This window comes from Cynara cardunculus, assembly GCF_001531365.2.
Source record: "Cynara cardunculus var. scolymus isolate 2C chromosome LG 1, CcrdV1, whole genome shotgun sequence".
In the NCBI taxonomy this organism is placed as follows: Eukaryota; Viridiplantae; Streptophyta; class Magnoliopsida; order Asterales; family Asteraceae; genus Cynara; species Cynara cardunculus.
In genome coordinates, this window is record NC_037528.1 from 45898636 (window position 1) to 45915185 (window position 16550).

The following is a 16550-nucleotide window of genomic DNA, read 5'->3' on the forward strand; positions in this document are numbered from 1 at the left end:
ACTCTCTGGCAAGGTCTCTCAAGTCTTAGCCAGAGAGGGGGAGATGAGGTCCAACGCTGGTGAATCATCCGATGCTGCTCCTACGAATTCTCAGGCCGTTGGTCCAGTATCAGCTTCAGTTGCAGTTGAAGCTGAGGCTCTCAGAGCTGAAGCAGTTGTTGCTCCTGTAATCCCGACCACCGAAGCTGCTCTAGCTGAGGATGTCGATGTCATCCCTAGGGATGATACCCATACCATAACTGCTGCTGGTGATGATGGTGATGAAGACGATGATGAACTTACCATTCCAGACATCGGAGATGATCTAGATGGCGACGACGACGATGATGATGAAGATGACTTTACCATCAAGTTCCAGAAACCATCAACCGTCACCAAAGGTGTTACTCTTGGGGATTCCGCATCCCATGGGGAGCAAAGGCAAGGTGAATCGACTCCATCAGGGAACCAGGACCCCAAGTCGAAAGGCAAGACGGTCGCTTAAGAAGGAAATTTGAGGATATTGTTCAATATTCCTCAACAACCTTTGTTTGAAGACCCTACCTCTCAGGTAGTGATCACTTTAACCTATCAGCTTCATATTCCATCAACAACCTGCGGTCGACTGGAGCTGGTACCTGATCAACCCACTTCTCGTGCTCCTACCGACCGGCAGATGTCTCAGCTGAAGGAGTCACTCGACGAGACTAGAGTAAAAATTCCTTTTCGTACCTCTAGTGGTGGTGAGTTTGACTTCTTATCTGAAGCTGAAAGACTCGAGGCATTAAGAGCTGAAGAAGAGCTAGAACTTCAAAAGAAACAGACTGAAGACAACTTGAAGCTGGCTAAGTCACTAGTTGAAACAGTCCTTCCCAAGAAAAAGTCCAAGAAAACGGTGAATGTTGTCCAAGCCCAGGCTAAACTTCTTTCGATTGCAGAAGCTGAACGCAAGAAGAACCTGAAGCTGATGGATAAGAACAAGCAATGGAGCGAAGCAAAACTGAAAAAGAGACTCAGTCCCCGCCCAATTATCAGCGTCAGCATCAGCGGACGTTCTAAAGATGGTGGAATGCTAATCTCAATGCTCATCACCAGGGACAATCTTGATGTCGTTACCGAGCACCCTTCCTACCTTGGCCGCTATGGATACAGCAAATGGATGGAGATCAGACAAGCCATTTAGCAATCCAAGTCGAGACACAAGACAGTTATCGAGGACACCATCAACGAGCTCATCAAAAGGATGTCCAGGTATGTCAAGGTCCCTGACTGGCCAACTCTGAAGAAAGGTGGGAAGAAGAAACTCAAGCTCTCTTATCCTAATGATGGAGCATTCCTAAGGAACGAACATGAAACAAGGTTTTCCTTAGATGAAGTCCTGAAGGCTCATAAGAGTTCCAGTGTTACTTTTCACATTCGCTGACAATCTATAAGTCAGTGAATAAGCTTTCAGTTTCARTTTCCGTACTTGTAATTTTCTTAGATATAACTTAAGAAAAATTACCAAGCTGAGACTGACCAAACTGAAAAAGATCCCAAAATAGTAAAAAGGGACATGCACTTTGTATGTAACTTTTCCTTACTATTATTTGATAAGATAACCTTCTTTATGTTATCTTGTTATCATCAAATAGGGGGAGATTGTTGATCCTCTCTCTCAGTGATTTGATGATAATCCCTTTTCACTTGTGCGTTGTATTTATGTTTCTGTATTTTCAGTTCCAGCGATCTTCACTGAGTATGTTCAGTGATCGCTGAAGAACTTGCATTGTAAATCTATCAGAGACAACAATACTTCAAGAAGACAACACTCACACCAAATAACCTTTAGCAAACGTCAAAGACTGAAACTGAAGATTAGAGACTGACGAGTACGTGATCTGAAGCGATATTCAGTGACTACAAGTCTGTCTACATATGTGTGAAGACTGCTCAAGCTTCAGCGAATGATGATGAGACCTTCAGGTCATTCCAGCATTCAGCGATCAAAGGAAGTTTGCTTAGCACGATTGTTGTTATCTTGTCCTTATGCATACAAAGGACAAAACCCATACCCCTACGATAGTTAGTACGATACGGAGCCGATTAGTCGACTTTTTGTCTACCAACTTTAGGTAAGGATGTCTGCTCATGAATAGTGTTTTTTGTACTGTTCACTGTAGCAAAGGACAAGTCTTCCTCTTAAGGCTTGACACGCACTCTAACCCTACCTTATTGCATTAAATGAACATTTAATGCACTGGGTATAAATAGAAGTGTTTCTTCTCCATGCAGAGTGTGCAACTCTCTCTAACCCTAATTCTTACTTCAAGCATTTTCTAGCTTAAGTAAAGGATCTTCTTTACATCAATTACATTTCTTGTATTTGTTAAGACTTTGTGTGTAACCAAAGATTGTTTAGATAAGTTTTTATTACCTTATCTTTCCGCAAACAATCTTGTAAAATCTATATTGATCTTCTCTATCAATATATATTTTAAATTTGAAAATACTGTGTTTGTATTCATCCCTCCCTTCTACAAACTGTTTCTCTTCTTGTAGACCCTTATGGGACCAACACAAACTCTTGTGGTCTGTAAAACAACATGCTCTTAGTACCATGAAGGTAGTGTCGCCATAATTTTAATGCAAACGACTACCTCCAACTCCAAGTCATGGATAGGGTAGTTATGCTCATGTTCATTGGGTTGACTTAATGTATAGGTGATAACATTGCCCTTTTCTATCAAAAAACAACCCAAAGCCATCTTGGGCACTTCACTATACACCACAAAATCTTTGGATCCTTCCAGCAAGGATAAAATTGGAGCTTTTACACAAGTTTCTGTGAAGAGTCCAGAATGTTTTTCTCTCAGGTCTTGGTCCATACAAACTTTATGTTTTTCCGAGGTAGGGTCATCAAGGAACAAACAATCTTGGAGAAATATTGGATGAATTTCTGATAGTAACCCGTCAAACCCAAGAAACTTCGGATTTCAAGTGGACTCTTGGGCGGTTCCCAATTCATCATCACTTCTATTTTCAATTGATCAACTTACACACCATCTCGGGTGACCGAGTGACCCAAAAAATTGGACTTCTTCCAACCAAAAATCATACTTCGAGAATTTTGCATACTATTTCTCCTTTCTTAGCACTTTTAGGACCTCCGGAGGTGCTGGTCATAATTCGACTCTCTATTGGAATAAATGAGTGTGTCATCGGTAAACACAATTACTGACTTTTCAAATAATGGTAGTCACATCCGGTTCATCAAGTTCATAAACACCACCGACACGTTCATCAAACCAAATGGCATTACTAAGAATTCGTTAAGTCCATTGCACGCCATAAAAACTGGCTTTACAAGGTCATCATTCTTCACCTTCACTTAATGATACGCCAAACAAAGGTCTATTTTCTAGAAGCAGCCCGCTTCTTGAAGTTGATCGAATAAATCATCAATCATAAGAAAAGGACAATTTTTCTTCACGGTTGCTTATTTAGCTCTAGATACTTGATCTGCATCCTCATGATACCATCCTTCTGCTTCATGGATAGGAACAGAGCTCCCCCAAGGTTACAAAGTTGGTCTCACAAATCCTTTATCTAGAAGATCTTGTAATTGTGACACTATCTCTTGCATTTCAGATGGAGCCAAACAGCAAGGCGCTCTAGTAATTGGAGCGACCCCTAAAACAAGATCGATCTGGAATTGTACTTGTCGATCGTGTTACTTATTTAATAAGAAAATTATCCATTCCATGCAACTAGTTGTGGGTTCCAATCCTGGGCAACACATTGTCATATTCAAATTATATTATATGTATAGTGTATAGAAATCCTTTTTTATTTACAAAAATTTCAAATACCGTATGAACCATATATATGAGCCCCATGGATATTGATTCCAGGCATCTAAATCTTTAACCAAATGTAAAATCCAATGTTGGACAATGTGGTTTTTTTTCCATCCTAGAAATATAGTATCAAGCATGATTACGAGGCGCACACACACCGCATCATCGTTTGATATGTCTTGATTATTTAAGTCGATTAATTTATTTCTAAAATGATCGACTTTAATCACAACATGTTTGGTCATTTTATCAAACAATCTTGTATTTATTGAGGGAATATACAATATGGCTGGCGAAACTTGAGCCCAAATCTAAAAATTGATCAAACATAACTCATGTCTACTAAACTGTAAAAGGAACCCTCCAACACCATAAGAGATTTCTTCCAACTGAGAAGGAAAAGAGGGGTCATCACATTACATCATCCAATTAATTAAAGATGGATCGCCATGTGGGTTAGGTATATTTAACCATGGGCCGAAACATGTCTGTCTAAACAATTGCATCCTCTTCAGATTATTCTTTAATTTTTCGTTAATTTTTCGTTAATTTTTTAATAACTTGTATTTAGGCCCTCAGTGTCACAAAATTTTGGTAGAACACCTATTAAAAGAAATCATAAATTAGATGTCGTACAAAAATAATCTAAACAAAAATAAAAAATAGATTATTAAGTTAAATACTAGACAAAAATAGATTATTAAGTTAAAATAAAAAATTTACGATTTCTTATGTGTGGTTCCATGATATATAACGGTGGAGGTGGATGGTGGTGGACGTCGATATAGGTGGTGGATGTCAATGGACGATGGTAGATATCTGTAGTTGGTGGTGAACATCAATATACGATCTGCGGTGGAAGATGTCGATGAACGGTGGTGGATGTTGGTATACAGTGGTTGTTCACGGTGGTCAGTGGTGGTAGATGGTGGTATGTGGTGGTAGGAATCCTTACAATGTGTATAAAATGGTCCCCCTCATGCCATTTTTATATAAAAAATTTCCCAAATAAAACAAAAAAAAAAAAAAAACCCAAAATCGCCTCCAATGTATTGTCTCATCGTCATTGATGTGTTGAATCAAACATGAAGTTACATTATAAAATGTTTTCACTACAAGATAGAGTAGTGGTCAAAATCGTCCCCTGGGGCGATTTGCATGATATACTTCTTAGAAAATCATATTTTTGTCCCTAAATGGTGTGGGACCCATTCGTACCTAATTATGTGAAATCGCTCCCAATAAGGTAAATTGCCCTACAGGGACGATTTTTGTGGTCATTTTATGAGAAAAGTATAAAAAGTGGTCATTTTGTTAGTGTATTATGTGTAAAATGGTCATTTTGGGTAATTTCCATAAGATGTAGTTTCATCTTGTTTTCTTCTTTTGTTATTCTCTCTAATTTCAAGAAAGTTTTAAGTTTTAAATTCTTTTATTATTGTCTTTTTATATTCTTGTACTTTAAATTCCTTTACTGTTTTTTTTTTTTATCTTTTATGCAATTAATTTTATTTTTCCAAGCATGATAGGCTAAATACCAAGCTTGAGTGTGGGGTAAAGTTAAGATTAAAAACCAATTTTTGATGGTGGAAGTTGTTAATTAAATAACAAATCTTTCCAACCACATATTTCAAGTATGTATTGCAAATAACATTCATGGATAATTTGATCACTTGTTTAAAAGTGTTAAACGCTGGACTTAGAGATAAGTCAACAAGCACACGGATGTAGACTCTAGAGAGCTACCTAGAATCGATGAGACTTGTTTTCGTTCCATTTAGCTTATACAAGGAAAGGTTTGAGCCATTATCTAGATTCTAACCTTACTTAGAGATATTTGGAGGTTGTGTCTATGGACTTGTCTCATTCTAAATATCGAAAGAGTACTTTAAAGAAGCTATTGGTTGGCTAAACTGAGTTATTTGTTGAACATGCTACAACTTTTCGCCAACTTTATTTGGTTAAATATCTTAACGGATCCCTACACCTTAACACCTTTTTATTATTTGTTAATATTATTAGTTAACAAACACCCCATCAAAAATATTTCTTCCAATTCAATAATTGAAGTTAGTCTTTCATATTGAGATCTTGCAACTTAAAATACCTATCCATGTGGAATATGATACTTGGTCTTACCATTTTATTACTTGAAAAGGCGATAGTGTTGACATATGTATACTTGCATGAGTTACCATTTAGTGTTGTAAAGATACAATATCTAGCACCTCAAGTTTTAGATGGTATGCCTCTAGAAATTCCTGGTACTTCCAACTTCATGATTGTATTACAGGCTGAGCACAACATTCTTATGCAACCATTTCACATGCAGTTAAGCCCGCCGTAGACCAAGCTATTATTGCAAAAATAGGTGAATACAACGAACCATCATCATTAATTTCATCTTTGGACCAAAAACAAGCAATGGGTGGAATATCTGAATAGAAAGTGTACCTAATAATTTTTTTTAGTAATTGGTACATATTTTGTTAAACCTCCCATAAGCACCATATTCTGACTTCTTTTAGGACATATCAACAAGAGTTTCCATTCAATGAATAACGGATCCCAATCCTAAAACATGATGCTTTCGAATAAACATGAGTAATCAAATGAAGTAAAGCATCGTGATAAGACCCCATACCTAGAGTTAACATCATATAACCTTATTGAGACATTGTGGAATAGGCTAAACCCCTCTTAATATCTTTTTGAACATGAGTTAATATAGGTCCTAAAAACTGTTATTATCCCTATCAAAGAGATAAAATTCATTATGTGAGGTATGACTATGAAAAGAGGCATAAGTCGAGCTACAAGAAAAATTTTCATTGCTACCATCGTAGCAGCATGTATAAAGGCCGAATGGCAAACCGATAAGTCATCAGGAAATACGTCAGGGAAGTCACGGATGACCCTTACGTATTCAAGCTTCTTCTTCTCTAACTTGACATCGAATACATATGCCAAGTATAAGGAACACCCTTTAACCAAACACTTGCATGCTTTCACCATCAAAAAATACCACAACATCCCCCTTTCTTCTCTAGCCGTAGACAAGCACAACACTACCTCCTGATATGGAAATCCAGATAAGTTTATTGGAACACGAGATTTCAGCTTGGTTTTCTACCAACCAATCCATTCTATCATAACATATCCGCTGATAGAGATCGACAATAGATTCATCGAAAAATTCTCCTTTCGATTTCTAGTACACAACAGTTCAGAAAGAACTCGACACAAAAGAGCAAAAGAGTAGTTTGCACAGACAATCTTTGACAGAAATAACTCAACACAAAAGAGCAGTTTGCTGATAAGGACTTTAGTACATTAGCTATTTCTACTATCAAGGCATCCTCTAAAGTATTAGCAGGCACAAACAATCTTTGACAGAAAGAAATTGATATAAAGAGCAGTTTGCGGATCAGGACTTGACTACCATTAGCTACTTCTACTATCAAGTCATCCTCTAAAGTACTAGCAGACACAAACAATCTTTGACAGCAAGAAATCGACAAAAAGAGCAGTTCACACCAAAGTCAAATAGAATATAGGCAGGTATGAATTCAACAAGAAACGTACCCAATACCACATCTGCTAATGCATTCGCCTCCTCGGCAGTCATCTGGAATGCTCTCTTGTTACTATTGGAAAGCTCCCAACTTTAGCTTCGGACAATCATTCTTCGAAACAAATTTATCAAAGTTATGGCTAAGAACCAAATCTGTAGCAAAAATGAAACCCTAAGAACCATAGTAATGAATTTTTGTGGTTAACAAACCTTTTCGTAAAAATCATGAAACTACAAGGAATAAATTTGTAATCAACTCTTTTTACAAACAGACCACAAAAGTAATAAATTTGTTTTTATTTTCTAATTTCATTTACTCATAAACATCTTTTTTTTAATTATTTTAATAAAATTGATTTTCCAAAATTGAGAAAGACACTTTTATTTCACTTTTACCTTCATTTAATTTAACAAGTGCTAAAGTAAATACCATGTTAATAAGTTATACAATTTTGTTTGGTCGGAATAAAAAAAAACAGTAACAAATAACAACACATTTTACTTCATTTATAATTTGCTTATTGGACTTTAAAAATTGTATATGATTGTTCTTCTAAATCATCAAACTGGTATAAACTGCCAACACCGCAGCACATCGCATGACTTCAAATATTTGTGGTGCGGTTTGCATTTTCATTAAACGCATCTTGGAACATCTTTTAGCAAGTTCTTAACATCATCATCACTACCCAAAGCCTGAAGACCATGATCGAGGTCCATATCAAGAATCGTAAAATGGTAGAACATAAGATGTCCATCCTTGTATTCAATCTCTTTCATCATGGAGTACTCATGCACAGAAAGATCATCACAGTTAACCAAATCAAGAAAGTTCACCCCTGACCTCCGATATAGATCCCACCAGGCATCTCTATAAACATCTCACCATGAAATACTTGGAAACTAATCATCGTAGGCAAGTTCACTGTAATTTTTTTAGGAACAGTTCAAAAGACAAAATTATCACTATAAAGGTGTATTGTGAGCACAAGAAAACGATAAAACACTTACCATGCAATTCCTCAACATTGATAGGGTTGTTTGATGTTCATATTTGCCACATTATCAGTGACATCACCAAGGTAGAAGAAGTCCGTAGTCAACAAATCTTGAAGATGCCTTCAATCTTTGGAATTTTGAAGAGACGATTTTTTGCAATAAGGGATTTGGGCAGCCGTTATAAGGAGTGTGCAAATCAAATGGTTAATCATAATCAATTTGAGGAAATGATTGTGTCATGCACGTGAGCCACTTAATGGACGTCCTTAGACATAAGTTAGCAGGAAGACCTTGCCCATAAGAGAAGTAAAATTTTTGGGTATCTGGTACGACATCAGAATAATAATGACAGTCGGTAGAGTTTCAGTAAATGTGAGCAATAATTTATATACAGGGCCACCCCTGGAGGAGAGCGGCACGGGCGCACGGCCAGGGCCCAAACATATAAAGGGCCCAAAATTTTCTCTTAACATACATAAGTAGTCTAATATTTTTTTAATAAATTAAAGAAACCCAAAATTATAGCATGTAATAACAGACGAAAAGAATTTAGTAGATAATAAGGGTCTAAAAATATATCAACTAATTACAGTGGAGAAGAAAATAAAAAAAATTAATTGGTCATTCATTATATGCTATTGTTTATTGTCTTTCTATTTTTTTTTAATCTCTAGCAAGGTCCAATGACATTGCCTATTGCTATCTTTATGCTTGATTATTTTCATGCTTCAACAATCCAACGTTAAGATCATGTGCTTGCTACTGCTATATTTTTGTTGGATATTTTTATCTATTTCTGCTTCTATTGACTATTGCTATTTGGTTATGTTGTYCTAATTGTTTTTGTTGACTATTGTTGTCTATTTTTGCTTCTACAGAAAATATTTTACCATTTTTTGACAATCAATCTATTTTTCTTATGATTTATGACATGTTTCATGGTTTTGTAATTAATCAATAAGTTTTCCCTACTAGATGTATTTAGTAATATTTCTTATATATGTTATGTTCCATAAACTTTTAATCTTTATATTTTATTTTAGTGTAGCATAAAAAGGACAATAGAATTTAAAGATTTTCATCAATTGTTTGACTAATGTATCTTTCATTGGGATTCCACCACACCACAAGATTCTATCTAAGAACTCAAAAAACCATTTGTTGAGTTTGCATATTATATGTTCAATTCATTGTTTATTCTTATTGGATCTCGATAGATCATTTTTTCTTTCATATTCTTATTGATACTCACTTGTCTACTTTTCTAGAAAACCTTAATAATTTTCTCTATTATTGACCACTCATTGACCCTTACGATTATTTCATTTACACGAATTCTCTTTTTGTATCAAATAACATATATTTATTGTTATGAACAAAATAAATTCTTACATTTTATAAAAAAAATTAACCACAGTTTCTATACTTTTAGTTTCAAATTACCTAATAAGAAGTAATTAATTTAAGTATTCTCTTATATATCTATAATAAAGATAAATAAGAATGTTTCTCTCAGTAAATTATTAACATTTATTGTACTCAATTTTATACTAATGAAAAACACTTATTGATTTTTTTTCGTACTTACAAAGGGTCGCTACAATAAAAATGAGCTTTGACGTCTTTTAGCGATGACATGTTTTCGTCACAAGTTATAGCTACGACACGTTGTTGTTATATACTCTCTCTAATGATAAATTGAGTTTTAGCAACGACTAAAAGTCTTGTTTCTCATAGTGGGCCTTGTTTTTACGTTCGTCCAGAGCCTATAAAATGTCATGAATGAACCTGCTTATATAAAATCATCCCCAGTCTCAAAGTTCATATTCTAATTATGTTTGTTCCAAAATAAATATATTTATACTATATTATAAAACATTTGACAAAAACTCTTAAAAATCATTTTTTATGCATAAAGTACTGTATATTGATGCATATTACTTAAAATTCAAGATTACAAGTAAATTGTCTGTATGTACAACTTATTAAATCTTTCTTTTTGAATTTGTGTAACTAACTACAGATAAACATAATCATTCTGGATAAATATCTCATTTTAAATATAAAAAATCTAATAAATATTTAGAATTATCGTTGAATTCAAAATACTAAATATTATATTTATAAAAGAATTATATTATTAAACTAAAAATAGGCGACTTCATTATTAAATTTAAATTAAATTAGCTATACTATATTATAAAGCATTTGACAAAAACTCTTAAAAACAACTTTTTATGCATAATGTACTGTATATTGATGCATATTACTTAATATTTAAGATTACAAGTAAATTATGCATAAATACAACTTATTAAAGCTCCATGTTTGAATTCATATAACTAACTGCGGATAAACATAATCAAATAGAGGATAAACATATCATTTTAAATCTAAAAAATCTAAAATATAATTAGGATAATTATCGAGTTCTAACAAAATAATTAATTATTATTTTTATAAAAAAACTATATTATTAAACCAAATATAAACTATTTCGTTATTAAGCCTAAATTAAAATTATAATAAAAAAATTGAATTAAAAAATTACACAAAAAATAAGAATTTTTAATAGTTAATTTAATAGTAATATCGATATATTTTTGCCAAAATTTTATAATATCTTCAAATTTATATTTTATTCCAAAATAAAAACATCATCGTTTTTTCAAAATCAAATAAGACCATATTATAACATCGACTGAGATAAAGAATAAAAGAAAATAAAATCACGATGTATCTCACTGCATTGTGCGAGTACCATTCTAGTAATAAAAAATAGAATTAAAGAAATTACACAAAAACAAAAACTTTTAAATATTTAATTTAATATAAAAATCGATATATTTAAAAAAAAAATTATATCATACCTTCAAATTTATATTTTATTTAAAAAAATATAAAAACATTATCATTTTTTCGGTACCATATAAAATCATATTATAACATCGACGAAGATAGAATAAAATAAAACATTGAAATCGAGATGTATATCATTCCATTATGCGATTACTCTTCTATTACTTTCAATATTAATAACTTCATTTCAAAATCTACCCGTAATCATCCCACCAATATTTAATAATTGATAAAGAAATATAAATTAATTAAAATAAAAATATTATGTAATTAACTAAAAAAATATAATAATTAATGGATAATTTGTAATTATTATCCTTTTTTCCTTTTTTTGTTGTTGAAGAAGTACGATTTGTGTTTGGTTCCTTCCATCGAATCTGGACCAGCGTTGTTCCTTCTCTCCGACCTCCATTGAAAAAGTGGAGAGCCGACAGAGACTGTGATTGAAGATCACCAAATCCATACGAAAATGGAAGACGCCAAAGCGGCCATGGCTCACCAGCAACAGCAACAGCAACAACAACAGCATCTGATGCTTCAACATCAACAGCAACATCAGCATCAACAGCAACAATTCCTTCTCTTACAGCAAATCCAGCAGCAGCACAAACAGCAGCAAGCAATCTCTCGATTTCCATCCAATATCGATGCACATCTTCGACCACTACAGCGTCCCATCAACAATCAACACCAACAGCAACAGCAGCAGAACAACCCTAACCCTAATCTTTTACAAAACCCTAACCCTATGTCTTTGAATTCACAGCTCAGGCCTCCTAATCGGATTCAAACTCAAGCTCAAACTCTAACTCAAACTCATCCTTCTCCTTCTCCTCCTGCAAACCAGGCTGAATTGCAGATGGCGTATCAGGATGCTTGGCGTGTCTGCCATCCCGACTTTAAGCGCCCTTTTTCTTCACTGGAAGACGCCTGTGAGAGGTGAGCTTTCCCTCTCTCTTACTGTTGCTGCTTATCCTTGATTCATTTCTAGTTTATATCTTGCATTGATCGGATATCTCTGGAATTGGGATTTGCGGTGAAATTCCCAATTCGATTGGTATTTTATTCGGAGAAGTATTTATAAAAAAATTAGGATTAGCTAGCATGCATGGTTGAAGCTCGATGTTTGTTTAGATGTAGAAGCCTACTTGATGTTTTTACACTATCATACATTATTCTTTTATAGCTTTTGGCGTGTTAAGTCTTGGGGTGGGGTATCTATAATTAATTGGTTTGAACTATGATCTAGAACTCTTTTGACTTCCATTATGGCCATGGCGATCAGCTTCCCTATGGTCATAGAAACAATGCTTCATAAGACAAAGATATATTTTTCTCTTTTGCTTGGGTGTATGAATTTCTAGATAAAGCTGGTGCTGGTGACAGTGGCTTAGTTGTATTTATTATGCTGATTGTTGGAATTCTATCTTCTTCTTTTTTTGAACTTATTGATCTTGTATTAACTACATTCTTGACATTCCATTTTGGTAATTACCTGCTTATTATGTTTTGTTGCGTGCCCCTATGTTTCTTAAACCTAAACTTATAAGAGAAGTTTGTGGTGGCTGAGTTGGTTTACATCTTTGGTTTGAAGGTTCATCTTGAAGGGCGTGGGTTTGAATGCTCTGTTTAGAAAATTTCTTGTTTTTCAGCTTTTAATTTGGGTTTTTTTTATAGCTCTGGTTTTTGAATTTCTTTTTGGAAGAGAGGGTGGTGAGAGGACTTGAACACAGGACCCGTGCAAATACAATGGAAAAACCAATATATCTATGATGATTTTGTGAACAAGTTTTATAAATTTCATTCTTATGGTCCGCCTCTGGTGAGAGTACAGGACCTTCCCTTCCAAATACAAGGAACAAATCAATATATCTATGATGATTTTGTGAGCAAATTCTATTACTTTCACTCTTATGGTCCGCCCTTGGTGTAACCGTACTAGGGATGCCTTTCGGGACCAATAGGAGGATATAAAGGCATTTTAGAATATCACTCTAGCATACACAATCATCAGAATTTGTATGAAAAAAAAAATGCCTCGCACCAAAGTAAGTCATATCTTGCTAAATATTAATGAGCACTTTATCACAAAAATAAAATTGGCACATGTGCTTGTTTGTTACTGATGGAAAGAAACCTTTTTTTGGAGAGAAAACTCCCCAGAAGAGGAACTCATTGATGGTCTTTATCGATTGTAACCTCAAATAGATTGAAAAGGGGGGGGGGGGGTGTAGTACCCAGAAAGATAGATGCACAAATGTAAAGAACAAGCTAATCAATACTAGAGGCAGTTTATAGAGATAATTTACAGTCCAAAGTCCTGACAAGATGTGATTGTTAAACTATACTTCTGTGTTTTCTACGAGGAAAAAAGTGTATGCATCACACAACTTGAATGGAACTATAACATGATAAAATGTATAATGTTGTATGTGCTAAAGGAGTCTGAGTTGGCTCCCTTTTGCCATATGTTTAGATCGGGGAGTTACGATTTTTCTCCCACCTCTGCTTCACGGATAGGAGGAGTGCAAGAGCTGAGCCTGCATGCTCTATGCGTTTCCCCATCTTCCCTCCGCTAAAAAAAAATTAATTTGTATCCCCTGTATCTAGGGATTGCTGGGGCATGAGTTAAGCATATAGTGGATTTRTCTTTCTTTCGATTGAGCGTCAATACTTTTGAGTCCCTCCTTGGGTGTGCAAAAAAACATATCCCCTGCTCTTCATGGCAGCAACATGCCAATTTTCACCAATTCATGAATTACTTGATATTGGGGTATTGGACATTACCATAATACATTTTAGGAAATGCTTGTGAACAGTAGACTTCACCTTGGTTTACCTTTTGAGCCTACATTCAGTTTGAGACATCCAAGTTGCACCTATAGAACTTCTGCAGGAGGATCAGACTTTCTAGATTGATATTACTTCATACCCAACTTTGCTCATTCCATCCTTTCCCGGTTGCTTGAGCCAGCCACATGATAATATTCTACTGTGCTTGGTCCTGTCAAAATGATGACTGTTTTTAAATTATTTAAAGTCATACTACTATTCTGCTCTTATGTCCATATCTTTAATCTTTTTGTTAATACTGATGTTATTACTATTGCTTCAGGCTGCACTATGTTTGCCTTAGCCATATAAAAGTAATGTCTTCCTTCCATCATATCTCCAATTGGGACATTTCCTGTAATGTCGTTTGAATCCTTTGTGACCTTGCCCACTTCTACAGCTCCACCGCCCTTCTCTAGCTCCCCCATGCAGGTTTTAGTTGGTGTGTTGTATCAATAATTATTAGGAATCTATAGACCTATTTCAGAGGTATGAAATACAAATTTTCAAATTAGGGCATGTTGTATGCAAGAACCATTTCAGATTGGAGGTCTAGGGGATACAGTTGATGGATCCTTGTTCTCTTTTTTTTTCCATGGTAACTGTGGGTACGTTGGATTTTGTCCAGCATTCAAATTAGGGCATGTTGTAATGCTTGATGATTTGGTCAGCATGATAATCGCTAATTTTGTTATTTTTGTAAGACATCTATATAGATTTTCTTCAATTGCAATTGACAGGCATCTTCAGGATCAATCATTAATTTATGTTTCTTCTTCGTTCGACACCAGTTGCTATTACTGTACCTTGATGAAGTGTTTCAATGCATTTCTCTTTGGTTTTTTTCTCAAGTGTCATCAATTGGTGATTTGGTGGGCTTCACAAGCCAATTTGAGTATAAAATTGTTTAAAATGGAATGCAAGTTTTAGTAATATGATAAAAACTAGTCTCCTTTATGCGATTTCTCTACTTATAGTTAATTTTTTCTTAGGTTTTGACCACATATGTTACCAGTGTTCTTAAATTGTCCATTGACATAATGTTTTAGACCAAATCAAACGAACAAAGTATATCCCACATAGAGATAGGGTCTTGGGAGTTTGTGTGGGGAAGAAGGGGGGGGGGGGAGGGGGGAAGCGAAGATGTACGCAGACCTTGCCTCTACCCGAGGGTATAGAGAATGTTCCTGAGGTGATTTATGTTTCCATACTAGAAATGGTACTGCCAGAGTTTGACACTCTAGGGATGGATGTGCCCTTCTCACGTTGACTGTCTGCATGATTAGCAAGAGCTTGAGCTTGCAAAGCCTATACATGATGTGATTGTTTAGAAATTTTTTTCTCCTCTCAGGTCTTCATCCCACCCTCTCAGACCCTGCTTTGAAACGGGATATATTGGGTTTGTTCGGTTTGGTTTATACACTGGGTTTTTTCGGTTTGGATGCAGTGGACCTCCCACAATGATATTGCTACATCTTAGAAAATGGATATAACTGAAAGTTATCTTTAATGTCTCTTCAGGCTGTTACCTTACCATGTAGTAGCAGATTATGAAGCCGAGGAGGACGATAGAATCCTCGATTCGGACACCACCGGCCAAGTACTGTCTCGTTGTCAACAATGGGACCACAGCATTGCCAACAAAGTTGCGGAATTCACCGCAACCTTCGAGAAACAAGTACTCGCCTTCAATATCATTTCCCGCAAACGATCCATCGGAGAGTTCCGATCCGAAGAACGGTTGTTAATCGAACAAGCTCTCCTTCAAGAAGAGAGACGAGCATTGTTCGAAGCCAGGGCCGAAATCGAAACCCGACAGAAAGCAGGCCGAGAGGCTCACGCCGCCAATCTACGGATGGCGGCCATGGCACAAGCTGAACAGGCCCGAGCCGAAATGATGGCTCGGGCACCGATACGAGCCAGTGCGTTGGGGTCAATGGGTGAACAGCAGGAGCAGGAAGTGAACCCAGATGAGATGATGAATGGATGGGGTAATAATACTACTCAAAAAGATGAGAAAGAGCCATCAGAGGATTTTCTGAATGATGAAGAAAGAGAGAATGGAGATACAGGTGTGCAAAGCGATTGGCGTGAAGGGGGCGAGTTTGATTTGAATACAAGATAAAAGTATGCAATTTCCAGGGCTCGATGGGATTAGTCGAGATGCCCCCAAACTGGTTCGAACAGTTGTGGTGCTTGCAAGCTGACTCAGAGTCGGTAACGGTAATTTGTAATGTGATATGACCACATAATTCTATTTTGTATGTTAAAAGTTCAAAATATGTTTTAGTAGCTTAATTTGGTTATTAGATCCTTCTTTAACTAAATTTTATGGGTTATGATTTTCCAAACCAAAGTACTTGGGTTGGGTTGTTCAAATGACCGTAAACCGTCCAACCTAACCCAACCCAACCAATATCGAAACCCTAGTTTGAGGCTTAGTAAAGTTAGATGCTTAAACTAGGGTT

At 35.5% G+C, this 16550-nt stretch overlaps 1 protein-coding gene across 1 annotated transcript; it reads left to right on the forward strand.

Annotated features, from left to right (window-relative positions):
* Positions 1-11645: 11645 nt before the first annotated feature.
* On the forward strand, positions 11646-16382 carry LOC112523673 (mediator of RNA polymerase II transcription subunit 9-like). Its single transcript, XM_025133363.1, has 2 exons — positions 11646-12189; positions 15604-16382. The coding sequence occupies exons 1-2, from the start codon at positions 11720-11722 to the stop codon at positions 16205-16207; spliced, it is 1074 nt and encodes a 357-aa protein (XP_024989131.1). The 5' UTR covers positions 11646-11719; the 3' UTR covers positions 16208-16382.
* Positions 16383-16550: the final 168 nt, after the last annotated feature.